Source organism: Aquarana catesbeiana, linkage group LG01 (assembly GCF_042186555.1).
Source record: "Aquarana catesbeiana isolate 2022-GZ linkage group LG01, ASM4218655v1, whole genome shotgun sequence".
Classification (NCBI taxonomy): domain Eukaryota; kingdom Metazoa; phylum Chordata; class Amphibia; order Anura; family Ranidae; genus Aquarana; species Aquarana catesbeiana.
Window position 1 is genome coordinate 697,857,629 of NC_133324.1, and position 13,591 is coordinate 697,871,219.

The 13,591-nt window shown below is 40.9% G+C and overlaps 1 protein-coding gene across 1 annotated transcript in view; it reads right to left on the reverse strand.

The window, feature by feature from the left end:
• SCLT1 (sodium channel and clathrin linker 1) overlaps positions 1–13,591 on the reverse strand; it is a 238,260-nt gene that overhangs the window by 197,042 nt on the left and 27,627 nt on the right. The window contains exons 3-4 of the mRNA XM_073603794.1: positions 10,121–10,188; positions 821–876 (exon numbers count right to left, since the gene is read on the reverse strand). Of these exons, the coding sequence (XP_073459895.1) occupies positions 821–876; positions 10,121–10,188 (124 nt within the window). The remainder of the gene's footprint in view (positions 1–820; positions 877–10,120; positions 10,189–13,591) is intronic.

Below are 13,591 nucleotides of genomic sequence, written 5' to 3' on the forward strand. Positions count from 1 at the left end.
TAAACACATGCATTTCCCTTTTTCATCCATTGAGGGACACAAAAAGTCTTAAACCCTTACAAAATTCACATTTGAAGGAAGGCCATGTGGGAAGTGGTATACTTGCTTTGACCATGATAAGACCCAGTTACGAAGCAACATAGCAAGTTGGCCCTGCATTATCTTTCTGTGACAAAGGAGTCAACCAGTCTCCAGAAGGATATGTAGCAGCCAGGCAATTCGATTGCAGGATCACCTTGAAATAAATTAAAAAAAGAGCAGAGGGACACCTTCCATTAATCTAAGGACACTAGCAAAAACAGAGGCTTGCTTGGAGTTGGAAGAATAATATAGGGCTGACCTTACAGCTTTGTTTTGCCAGTGTCCAATCCTGTGTCTAAGAATTAAAAGAGGCTGTGTCCTGTAACGCACAATTAAGAAAATCAGGAGGGCAGCATGATTCCAAGCTAACAGTTAAAGATGTAGTAAACTGTGTTATTATTTTTTACCTACAGGAAAGCTTATAATAAAGCTTACCTGTAGGTAAAATGAATATCTCCTAAACGTGAACCGAGAGAGAGAGAGAGAGAGAGAGAGAGAGAGAGAGACTTTACTACCGCTTTAACAGGATACAGTTAATAAAAAATTTAGATCAGTACTTTGTTTTTGTTATATGAAAGCCTCCCAAACTAAGGATTTCCAGTTCTCCTTTTCATGTCATTTGCACAGTTTTAGTTGTATGGGTGTAATAAACTGTATTATCCACTAAAAAAAAAAAAAAAAAAAAAAAAAAAAAAAAACAAAACAGTAAACAATTACATGCCAGCCCTTGTGTACTCACCTTTTCTCTTGGAAGCTGGGTGTTACAGTCTCAATATCCCTAAAAGGCCCTTGAGTCTAAAGAAACAAAGAAAAAAAGAAACTATAATAATACATATACATAATAGAGTAACTTGGATTCAGGGCCAGATCACACCTGAATTGCACAGGAGTATAGTCGCATTTCTTTGTGATTCAGCGCGGTGTGATTTTCAGCCAAATCATTTGAATAGGCTGAAATTGCACTGGATCACACTTAGGCTCCATTCACACTAGCGCGTTTTTTGATGCATTTTGCATTTTGCAGAAATGCATGGGAATTTTTTAACATGGGTTCCTATGGAACATGTTCACATCAATGCCTTTTTGTTTCTCTGCATTTTTGGAAAGGGTCAGGGACTTTTTTTCATGTAAAATGCAGCGTTTTGCAAGTGCACCGTTTTTGCAGCGTTTTTGCCGTTTTTTTTTTAATTTTTTTTTTTTTTTTTTTTTTTTTTAAGACTGTAAAAAAAAAAACTGTAAAAAAAAAAAAAACGCAAATCGCGGCAAAATCGCGGCAAAAACGCTGCTCAAAAACGTGGCAAGCATGAAAAAAAAACCTCCAAAAACGCTCAAAAGCAACATGCATAGGTGTGAATCGAGCCTAAAAGTAGAGCATATACTACTTTTAAAAATGAACAGCAACAGCGACCTGGTGCAGACAAAATGCACTGCATTTGGGGTGTCAGTAGGAATACATTAAAACCCGCAGCAGATTGCATACCCAGTGCATTTCAAATGCAGTACAGTAAAAGGCCACAGAACTCAGGCTTTCTGCACCATGTTCTGGTGTGAAAGAGCTCTACAGTATGTAAATATTTGGGGTGCATGAAGGATGCCAATTGTATTCTTTTTCTGATGATCAGGCAACTGATGCATGTAAAAGTTTCATCTTCTTTGCAGAGTAACCTAGAAGTAAAAAATCCCAGGGTACTTTTTAAAAGTAATTGCATTCAGAGATGCGCTGCGCGTTTATTTGTGAATCACATGCAGAGCAGTACTGTGCGATTTGAGACAATTTATTTTGAATGGGCTAAATTGCACTGAACTGCATCAAAAGTAGTACATGTATTACTTTAAAAAATGCACTGCATGAGTGAACCAGGAGTCCCATTTTTTTTTTAAATTGCATAGTGTTGTATACCGTGTGAAATATTTTTAATTAGGTTGATAGTATTTATTCTTGTTTTCAGTTGGGCTGTCCGAACTGATGGGGATTTCCAATGATAAGCTATAAGCCAATGAATGGCAGTACTAATGGTATGAACCAGTCTCGTGTGTCGTAAGGACAAACCTATGATTTGTGTGAATAATAGACAATTAGGGAGTGTGAGATTTATTTGGGAACCTGAGATAGATGAGGCAAAATTTCCTGTTTCTATATTAGGGAAACTTTCTCACATTCCCAAAATATGTGAGAAAATGAACCAGGTGAGTGACATCCTCTAAAGCACGTTTGGGGTACTGTAGGAAAGATGGCATGTAGCTTAGTGGGCATTAAGTACCATCTAGAGAAAAGTTTGGTAGCACTAATCTCATACCGTGTTTCCTCAAAAATAAGCCCGGGTCTCGTATTAATTTTGGCAACAAAAGACACAGTAGGGCTTATTTTTGGGGTAGGTCTTACCATGTAATGTGCTGTCTTCTCCCCCCCTCTCTCTCCTTGCCTGAAAGGAATCCCCAGTGTGAACATAGTTAAAAAGCTTGTAAAATCCTATAATCTACTGTATTATGCCCCGTACACACGGTCGGACATTGATCGGACATTCCGACAACAAAATCCTAGGATTTTTTCCGACGGATGTTGGCTCAAACTTGTCTTGCATACACACGGTCACACAAAGTTGTCGGAAAATCCGATCGTTTTAAACGCGGTGACGTAAAACATGTACGTCGGGACTATAAACGGGGCAGTGGCCAATAGCTTTCATCTCTTTATTTATTCTGAGCATGCGTGGCACTTTGTCCGTCGGATTTGTGTACACACGATCGGAATTTCCGACAACGGATTTTGTTGTCGGAAAATTTTATCTCCTGCTCTCCAACTTTGTGTGTCAGAAAATCCGATGGAAAATGTCCGATGGAGCCCACACACAGTCGGAATTTCCGACAACACGCTCCGATCGGACATTTTCCATCGGAAAATCCGACCGTGTGTACGGGGCATTACAGTAGTATATAATGTACAATGTGTGTGTTTCTGTAATATAATTGTGCCAAATACCTTCGTTATAGCGCCGCTCTGCGCTTCTGTGACCCGCCGGAGCTCTCTTCTCCGCAATTATATTACAGAAACACACACATCGTACATTATATACTACTGTAATAGATTGGATTATAGGATTTTACAAGCCTTTTAAACTAGGGCTTATTTTCGGGGTATGGCTTATATTGCAGCCTTCCTGGAAAATAACGCTAGGTCTTATTTTCGGGGTAAGTCATATTTTCGGGGTAGGTCTTATTTTCGGGGAAACACAGTATATTCACTGCCTTACTGAGAATTAAATTCTATAATGTTTATCAAAAAGAAAGATAGAAATGTATGTTTATTGCTCCTTTTATATATTCTATATTCCTTTTATACTGTTTTATACCAAATTTTTACTTTTTTTTTTTCTCAATAACCCTAATAAGATTGTACCTATATACTTTCTGTATGTCAGTTATATACAATTTAACATCTTTCTTCATAATGTTTGAAATTTCTTTTTTGTACCACAATTTCGTACCAAATAATAAAGTTTGTAATAAAAAAAAAAAAAACGCACTGCAATCGGATCGCATGGTACTTCTGTAATCCAGTGCATGCAAACTGTCGGTTTCCAGCATTCAGATGGTGTTCAACTGCCCTATGTACATGAGCCCTAAGGGTTTATAACTACTTTGGCACCCACTGCAAATCACAATGTGGTGCAGGAAACGCACACGGAATGTGGGTTTCCCACACCTTGTTCTGGTGTGAACGGGCACTTAGGGTTTGCATTCAGAAACTATAATAGGATGCCTGATGGGAATTTCAGGTGATTTAAGATCAAGTCAGTCTAATATTCCTGGCAAAGAAAAGTGCTCAAGTTGATATTAATGGAAAACCCCACTTTTGTTTAAATTGATATAATATATAAATGCTACAAAACACCATTTTTTTTTTTTTTTTATGGTTCATACAAATTACCTTTCCACTTCAATCTATAGCCACAACACATCAACTGATCCCTCACATAAAAACATTATTCAACCATATCTTGCAGGAAAACCCAATTCACTAGCAGTGAAAACAATTAACCTTTTAACGATTAATCTCATTGCTCAGCATAGGCTTTTAAAGATAGTTTTACTCAGAGCACAGATATTTCACAAGAAACAAGCAGGATTTATACCCCAAAGACACTTTCCTAACAAAAAAAAAAGTGAGTGACCTAAAAGATTCTACAACCAACACCTTTAAAAATTGTATTCATATCATATAATATATTATATTAGAATCCTCTAAAGAGTAATACAATCTCATGTCTAAATAGAATCAAGATCTTAATGGGGGTGATTTACTAAGAAGGCACTGGCGCCAGTTCATACATTATTTGGTGCACCAGAAAAGTCATTAATTGAAAGTGCGAACCGGCGCACATTGAAAGCGCAAATAGCGATAATAAATACCTGCATATGTAAACTGCAACTGTCGCTAGGGTAACTGCAGTTTTCTCATTGATAATAGCGCTCGCCCAATATAATTGGTTAATTTCATCTCATTGGATGTGTCTTGTTAGGCAATTAGTAGGTGTTCTCAGTTAATTAACCCTTTTGATGCTAATCTCATTTCTATCACTTCTAATATATCTTTGAAATGTGTTTTTTTCTTTTTTAATCCAAATCTTTCAATATATTACAAAGAACAGTGACGTGTTTCTAAACCCAATGAATTAATATTTTCAGATCTTGATCTTTAACCACTTCAATACAGGGCATTTTCACCCCCTTCCTGCCCAGACCAAATTTTCAGCTTTCAGCGCTGTAACATTTTGAATGACAGCATGCAACAATGTACCCATATGAAGTTTTGATCATTAGTTTCCCCACAAATAGAGCTTTCTTGTGGTGGTATTTGATCACCTTTGCAGCCTTTATTTTTTGCGCTATAAACAAAAAAAGAGCGACAATTTTGAAGAAAAAACACAATATTTTTTACTTTTTTTTTAAATTGGGATATTTATCATAGAAAAAACAAAATTTCTTCCTCATTTTAGGCCAATATTTTATCAAAAAAAATATCAAAAAAAAAAATTGCAATAAGCGTATATTGATTGGTTTGCGCAAAAGTTATAGCGCCTACAAAATAGGGCATAGATTTATGGCATTTTTATTTTTTTACTAGTAATGGCGGCAATCTGCGATTTTTGTCAGGACTGTGATATTGCGGCGGACAAATTGAACATTTTTAACACTATTTTGGGACCAGTGACAATTATACAGCGATCAGTGCTGTAAATATGTACTGATTACTGTATAAAATGTCACTGGCAGGGAAGGGGTTAACACTAGGGAGCGTTCAAGGGGTTAAACATGTTACCTAGGGAGTGATTCTAACTGTGGGGGGAGGGGACTGCACCCACAAACAGACAGTCTCTTAAGGATTTAAACATTTATTAGTCACAACATATTGAGGAAGATTTTGCAAAATAATGCAGCACAGACAATGAAATCAAAGTGAATCCAACAACCTACAAACAACACACATTGACAACATCAAAAATATTTCAGGGAAAAAATACCCCCCTCCCCCCAAAAAAACGAAATAAACAAAAGTAAAAAAATACTTGCTCTAAAACACATCTGTTTTGCAAGTACAAAACAAAGAGAAAATACATGTGTTACAAACTCTATAAGGATACCCAAATGTACTCTTTTGACAGAGACACACACACACACACACACACACACACAAAATCTGCCCTCTTTTCAAGGCAAGGTAAAGAATGCTATCTGCAAGCTTTATATAACATAGGTTTGTGTGCTAATGAGGCAATTGAAACACATGCACAGTCCACGAAACACACAAAATGCAAGTTCACCCAATGTAGAGACAGAACTTCAAAGTGGGTACACCTGTTTAGGATGTCCTTAACCACTTGCCTACTGGGCACTTAAACCCCCCTCCTGCCCAGGCCAATTTTCAGCTTTCAGTGTTCTCACAATTTGAATGACAATTACTCAGTCATGTAATACTGTACCCAAATTAATTTTTTTGTCCCTTTTTTCATACAAATAGAGCTTTCTTTTGGTGGTATTTGATCACCTCTGGGTTTTTTATTTTTTGTGCTATAAATGAAAAAGGACCGAAAAATTTTGAAAAAAAGATGCATTTTTCGTAGTTTCTGTGATAAAATTTTGCAAATTATTAATTTTTCTTCATAAATTTTGACCACGATTTATACTGCTACATATCTTTGGTAAAAATAACCCAAATTAGTGGATATTATTTGGTCTGTGTGAAAGTTATAGAGTCTACAAGCTGTGGTGCACATCATAAAAAATTAATCACACCTGATGTACTGGTGGCCTATCTCATTTCTTGTGACCCAAACAAGCCAGGAAAGTACAAATACCCCCCAAATGACCCCTTTTTTGAAAGTAGACATTCCAAGGTATTTAGTAAGATGCATTGTGAGGTTTTTGATGTTGTCATTTTTTCCCCACAATTCTTTGCAAAATGAAGATTTTTTTTCCCCACAAAATTGTCATTGTAATAGGTTATTTCTCTCCCATGGCATGTGTATACCACAAAGAATGCCCCAAAATACATTCTACAACTCCTCCCGAGTATGGCAATACCACATGTGTGAGACTTTTACACAGTGTGGCCACAGAGGCCCAACATGCAGGGAGCACCATCAGGTGTTCTAGGAGCATAAATTACACATCTAACTTGTTGACTACCTATTACACTTTTGAAGGCCCTGGAGCACCAGGACAATGACACGTGACACTGATGTGGCACTGATGACAGACGGCACTAATATGTGGCACTGATGACACCTGACACTGTAGACAGATGGCACTAATACGTGGCACTGAGACGTGACTCTGATGTGGCAGTGATGACAGATGGCACTAATACGTGGCACTGATGACACGTGACACTGATGACAGATGAAACTAATACGTGGCACTGATGACACCTGACACTGGATGACAGATGGTACTAATACATGGCACTGATGACACGTGACACTGATGTGGCACTGATGACAGATGAACTAATACGTGGCACTGATGACACCTGACACTGATGACAGATGGCACTAATACGTGGCACTGATGACAGATGGAACTAATACGTGGCACTGATGACACCTGACACTGATGACAGATGGCACTAATACATGGCACTGATGACACGGGACACTGACAGATGGCACCAATACGTGGCACTGATGACACATGCCACCGATACGTGGCACTGATGACACATGGCACTGACAGGTGGCACTGATGACACAGGTGGCACTGATATGCACTGTTTTATATAGTGTTCACTCACAGATCTGCAGCACAGGTCGCTCTCCCTCCTCACACGCGGTGTCTCTGTGTGAGGAGGGAGAGCTGGCAATGAGAGATGATCTCATATGTTTACACTTGAGATCATCTCTCATTGGACACGCCGATCAAGTGCTAAATGGCCGATGTGATTGGCCATTTAGCATTATCTGTGACTGGCTGTGTCCAAGGGACACGGCCAACACAGATTTTCCCCGATGTGCACCCGCGGCGGTGCGCAGGGAAGGAGTAAACATTGAGCGCCGCGCTGTAGCCGTCTTTCGGCTATAGCATGGGCACCTAGTGGTTAAATTACTAACCAAAAAACACACTCTTTGAGCATGCCCAGAAAAATCCAAGTGCCGTTCACACGCACAAAAAAAAAAAAAGTCCCATAGCATGTCAAGACCAACCCAAATGCAGCTAGCACAAAAAAGCACCCCCCCCCCCCCCATCCAAAATTAAACACAACATCCAGCATGCTACAAAATTACAGATGGGACAAACACCCCCAGGTCCAGAGGGGCAAACAAAGAGCCTAACATGGGCAATTATACAACAAATACCATTGCAGTTTATGGGAACTGACTTGTTAATTTTGCTAGTCCCCACTTGGCTGGCTTATATTCTAGTTATTGGCCTTAAAATGGGTATGGGGGCCCAGGTCCCACCCTGAGGGACATAATATCAATGTCACCAATTTTGACAACCCCAAAAACGAAACAAGGAGAAGTGCCTTTAAAAATGTAAAATTGCTTAAAAGCTAGTAACTTGGGGGGCTTACTTTGCCTGTAAAATGGTGCATCTGTAGCATGTATCCAAAATGCTGCTTCAAAGATGCACGGCTTTAGAGAAAACTTACAAATCTACATTCCAACTGCAAGATTTTAATCTAAAACAAAAATAGCCCGCCCCCCCCATACATACAAGGCCATTTGGGTCTGTTAAGTGAGAACTCCATGTGAAACATACCACCCCAAACTAAAAAAAATTGTGCCCCTCCAACAAACTCCTAGCCAAACACACAGCAAGCCAGCCCATGAAAAAGGGGGGGGGGGTAGATGCTTGGGGGCAGGAGGGGCTCGGGCACCCCAAAAGTCAACCACCTTGTTCTCATATTCAGGGGGACAAGAGCCTCTTCCACACAACCCTAGGCTGGGGTTGTGGGGGGCTGCAGACTGGGGGCTTTATAGAATGTGGAAAGCCCCTTTGAACTAGTGGGTACAAGGTGCTCTGTGGCTGGTATTGGGCTGAGCCCAACATGCCCCAAAAGCAGCCAGCTATGTTGAGTGCATGTGGCCTTGTATGGTTCAGGAGGGGGTTGGGCGATCGCTCTTCTCACCCCTTTCCTAGCTGGCCCTGTTGTATGCTCTGAAAAGGCTGTTGTTTGGAGTGGTAAAGGCAGCTCACAGCCTTTTGAGAATGGAATGGAGTTTGGAGTTCCACTTTAAAGTCAAAAGTTAGCCCATGGAAATCCAAGGGGTTAGAGGGGGGAGACAAGAGCATTGGAGAATGGAGTGTGGAGTTCCCCTTTAAAAGCAAAAGCTAGCCCAAGGAAATCATTTGCATTAGAGGGGGAAGGTTAAATGCCCTTTTAGGAGGAGCTAGAGGAGCAAGAGTCTTTTTACATAATTTTAACAAGGTGCATGTCACATGTTGGCAACATAACAAGCTAACATGACCTGTGTGCAAATCTTCTCAAAAAAATACATAAAGGTGAACCAGTGTAAAAAAAAAAAAAAAAAAAAGGTCAAGTTTGGAGATGCGCCCGTTCAACCTATGCAATTGCATGTACGTTGCTTAACATTTACTAAGATTTTGGCCGTGCATTGAACAAACCCATGTGAACGAGCACAAGAGCCGCTTGCGCAAGCGCACTGCTTACATTGATCTCACGCAGTTCTAAATGTACTTGCGGGCACAGCAGGCTTTCTCTGAAAAAGTTACTTTCTCATTCTATTTTGGGCATATTTGTCACTCGGGCAGTTGTTACTAAACTTCCTCACATCACCCCATAATATTGGCACCTCCATCTTCTGTCAATATTGAATTGGAGATGCCGTGCACCACGTCCATAGTGGCGCACAGACTGCATTCTCCCGTGTGCTGAGATCGCTATGGTAAATGGGGGATTCAAGCTCTGTTATGGGCGCACCATTTCATAAATATGGAAATGTGCGTTGCGCCTCGCCGTGCGCCTCTACTGATGGTGCATGGCTTTCGTAAATCATCCCCAATATCAACCTCTCAATATCAAGATGACAACACTGTTGAGAGACCCTAAACCTTGACAGTTGTAAACGTTCTTCAAGATCCCAACTGGAACAACATAGGATAGAGTTGTCCAAATTACCAATAGTTTGTCTTTTACACTTTTTAAAAATTGTCTACAAACTAGCAGTGAACCACAGCATATGATCATCATGTTGAATGTTCTATACCCTTTACACCAAATTTACTAGACTCATCTTCACAATACTTCCAACAATAATATGAAGACTCAGCTATTCTATTTATAGGCATAAAGACAGAAATTGCTGTCTCACAGGATGTGCAACACGTTGAGATGGCTGCCCGGACCTACACAGAATCCAAATAAAGAACACCTTAATAATCATCATTTGAAAGGATTCAAAAAGTTAACTCTATAATTATCTAATAAAGAAACCCCCTGCAGGAGAATGTGCCTACTGTGCAACATTTTGTACCAAAATCCTTCAATAAAAATGTTATAACTAAAAATGAAAGTTACCTTAAATTCATAATTTCCAGAATGAGATTTATCTTCATAATATTTCAGTTGCTCTTTCAATTTTTTAACTGGAAGAAAAAAAAAACATTTTGAATAAATATGTGAAATAATGTTATGGTTACCATTTCTAGCTTTATAGGCTTGTACCTTCAGGTGTTTGGACACTGGCAAAGCCACTGGGCATCCTCTTATAACCCTACACCACTCCATGTCTTTCGTTTTTTAGCAAGCAGTGCAGAGTACCACAGGGGTGGGTACCCTGTGTCCTGTACTGTACTCCAAGATATGGAATTTACAGCAAGTCAAAATTTCCTTTAGCTTATTCCTACAGTACAGGACACTGGCATGATATTCATCATCTCAAACAATGGATAAAGAAGGATAGACAACAACAAGGAAAACAGAACTGTCCCAAGAGGCCCAACAATAACAAAGGCCCAACAATAACAAAGGTCAACAAACCTAACTCTGCTGCTGAAACAAGAACCTTTGCAGAAAATTGGATGTCCCACTGGTAGAACTATAAAAAGATATGAACCGAGGAACAGGTGGCAGCCTTACAAAGCTGGGCAAAATGGCTTCATGTTGGAATGCCCAGGAATCTCCTACTGACCTGATAGGAGCGAGCACACATTAGTGCAGGAGGTGCTTTTTCCATCAGGATGTAAGCGCTTGAGATTAGTTGTGATCCCTCTTGTGATCCCTCTTGTGATGCTGGACCTTGAAGGATGTCAATTGCGAGGTCCTGAGGGTAGGATGAATAGAGAGTATGTCTTCCTGATAGAAGGTGTAGACTCCAGGCTTTCCTGGTTTTTAACAATGAAGGAATGACAGACTTATGCCGCGTACACATGGCTTGACTTGCCAATGGGCTAAACTCCGTTGGCATTTCCGATGGAAAGATTTAGAACATGTTCTATATGCGAGTCTGTCGGAAATGCTGACAGAAAAAGTCCGATGGGACATACACATGGTCGGAATGTCCGACCGAAAGTTCCCATCAGACTTTTTCTGTCGGGAAGTTCGGCCGTGTGTACATGGCATAAGAGACCCCTTTGTCCCTTAAAGCGGAGTTCCACCCAAAAGTAGAACTTCCGCTTATCTGCTTCCTCCCCCCCTCCGATGCCACATTTGTCACCTTTCGGGGGGGGGGGGGGGAAATGGGTACCCGTTTTTGACAGGTACCCTTCCCCACTTCCGGGAGACTGCGGCGCCGTCCCTTGGAATTTTTGTCCCCCTCCTCCTAACTCCACCGCCGGGCCAATTAGTAAACGCACTGCACTTTGCACATACACAGTAAGGAACCGGCTGCGAAGCCGAAAGGCTTTGCTGCTGGTTTACCTTACAACGAATGGTGGTGGCAGCACCCAACAGCTGATCCGAAAACCGGCTGGGGTGCCGACATTGTGGGCTCCCTTGACAGGCAAGTGTCCATATATTAAAAGTCAGCAGCTACAGTATTTGTAGCTGCTGACTTCATTTTTTTCTTCCCCAGGCGGAACACTGCTTTAACTCTTGGTCTTCAACAGCCATGCTATTAAAGCCAGTGACTGAGAAACAGGATGGCACAGGGTGCCTTAAGATAACAGATTTGTCCTGTTTGGGAGGGGCCAGGGGTCATCTCCCTTAAGTCTGAGTATGTCTGTGTACCAGGTTCTTATGCGCCAGTTTGGTGCAATAGGAATCGCCGGCTTCTACTCTTGCTCTATTTTGCAGGGCAGTCAAGGCTCAATTTGCACTGGAGGAAAGGCATAAATGAGCCTGAATAAAGTCCTGGGAATTATCAGTTATACACTCCCAGTGCTAGAGGGTCCTTGGTCCTAGCCATAATCCCTGGTAGCTTGTTGTTAAAGAATATGTTACCCCCAACATTTCATATTACTGATATGCGTCTGTTGTACACTGTACTTGTGCTAAAAATGTATCTTGTTCTCTTTCTATTGCTTCTTTTGTGTGAAATACCTGGTGATTCTGCCAGTCCCACTGCTTTTCTTTTTAAACTGATCACGCTAGGAATGAGAACACACCCTTCCCAGCATGGTCAGTTGTTTAGCCCCAGAAGGAAGAGAGGAAAGATCCCTGGTGCCGCACATCCACGGAGCCCTATGGTGGTATGAGAGAGACAACCTCAGCCTGGTTTCTCACCAGCCCACACCCCCAATGCATTTCACTCTGCCCCCTCCAGAGCTTAGTCATGACTCCGTGTATGTGCGGCATCAGGATCTTTCCTATCTTCCTTCCAGTGACTATAGGAGCTGGGACAAGGTCCATCCCTTGCTGGCACTCCTGCAGTGGTTGCAGCATCACCCACACTACTCCCCATAGTGATCGAGACTGAGCAGCATACTAAACAAACTGAGTTGCAGTTTTTTAGCTCTGCTGGCAGCACAACCTGCCTGTCCTCCAATGGCCAAGACCTGTGCTAAAATGCCCTCCCCGCATAGCTACTCACTGGAAAGATCAGTGTACTGCTGTTTCTCCACCTCCCCAAGCCTCTTATGCAGCTGAGAACAGAGATTATGTGATCTTTGTGAGGAAAAAAAAAAAAAAGGTATTGATAATGTTTTTTTTATATACAGCATAATACACAAATGATTTGCTTTTCATTCCTTTTTTAAACTGAATGGGTTGTTTTACAATGTAGGGCGTTCACATATACTTTACACCTGGAGACCAGGATAATGCCAGGAATCCCCCATCTCTTACATATCAGGTTGAAGATGTTGGGGTGAAGGGCCCATTTCCCTTGGTTCCAGGAGGTGACAACTGAGGTAATCCGCTTTTCAATTGTCCACTCTTGTGATGTGGACAGCAGAGATCACTGGACAATGTTTTTCCTTCCGTAGATGATCAGGCTTGCTTCCTTCAAGGATGCATGACTCCTGGTGCACCCTAGGTGATTGATGTAGATCAGTCGTTGCTTTGTCCTGTTGCACCCTGATCAGGTGTCCCTGAAGAAGATGGGTCCAGTGTAGCAGAGCCATTTTTATCACTCTGAGCTCCAAGATGTTGATGGGGACCTTGGCTTCCTCGGGTTACCATGTTAACTGAACTTGTGAAAGATTGGAACACTCCTCCTGTGATCTGTTCTAAACATCTTCCAGTGGTATGGTAGAAAAAAAAAAAAAAAACTTTCCTATTACCAAGGCTGGATAAGAAATCCACCAAGCTAGGGTGTTCCTTGTTTAGAAAAGATTATAGTACCTCTTAAGGGATTTTTAAGGCAATGAATTTAAATTTTAGTAAAAGTAAATTTATTTAGATCGTTCAGAATATAATTATGCAAAATTATACAAGAAAGACAATTACATCAAAAATTACATATTCACATACAAACATGAATCTTCATATACATTGAATGGGACAATAATAATGAGAGGAAAAGTGATGTATCACACTACCCAATACAGTCACCACAGATGACCACCATGGTGTGGAGTAGCGGAATTTCCAACGCGTTTCAACATTTAT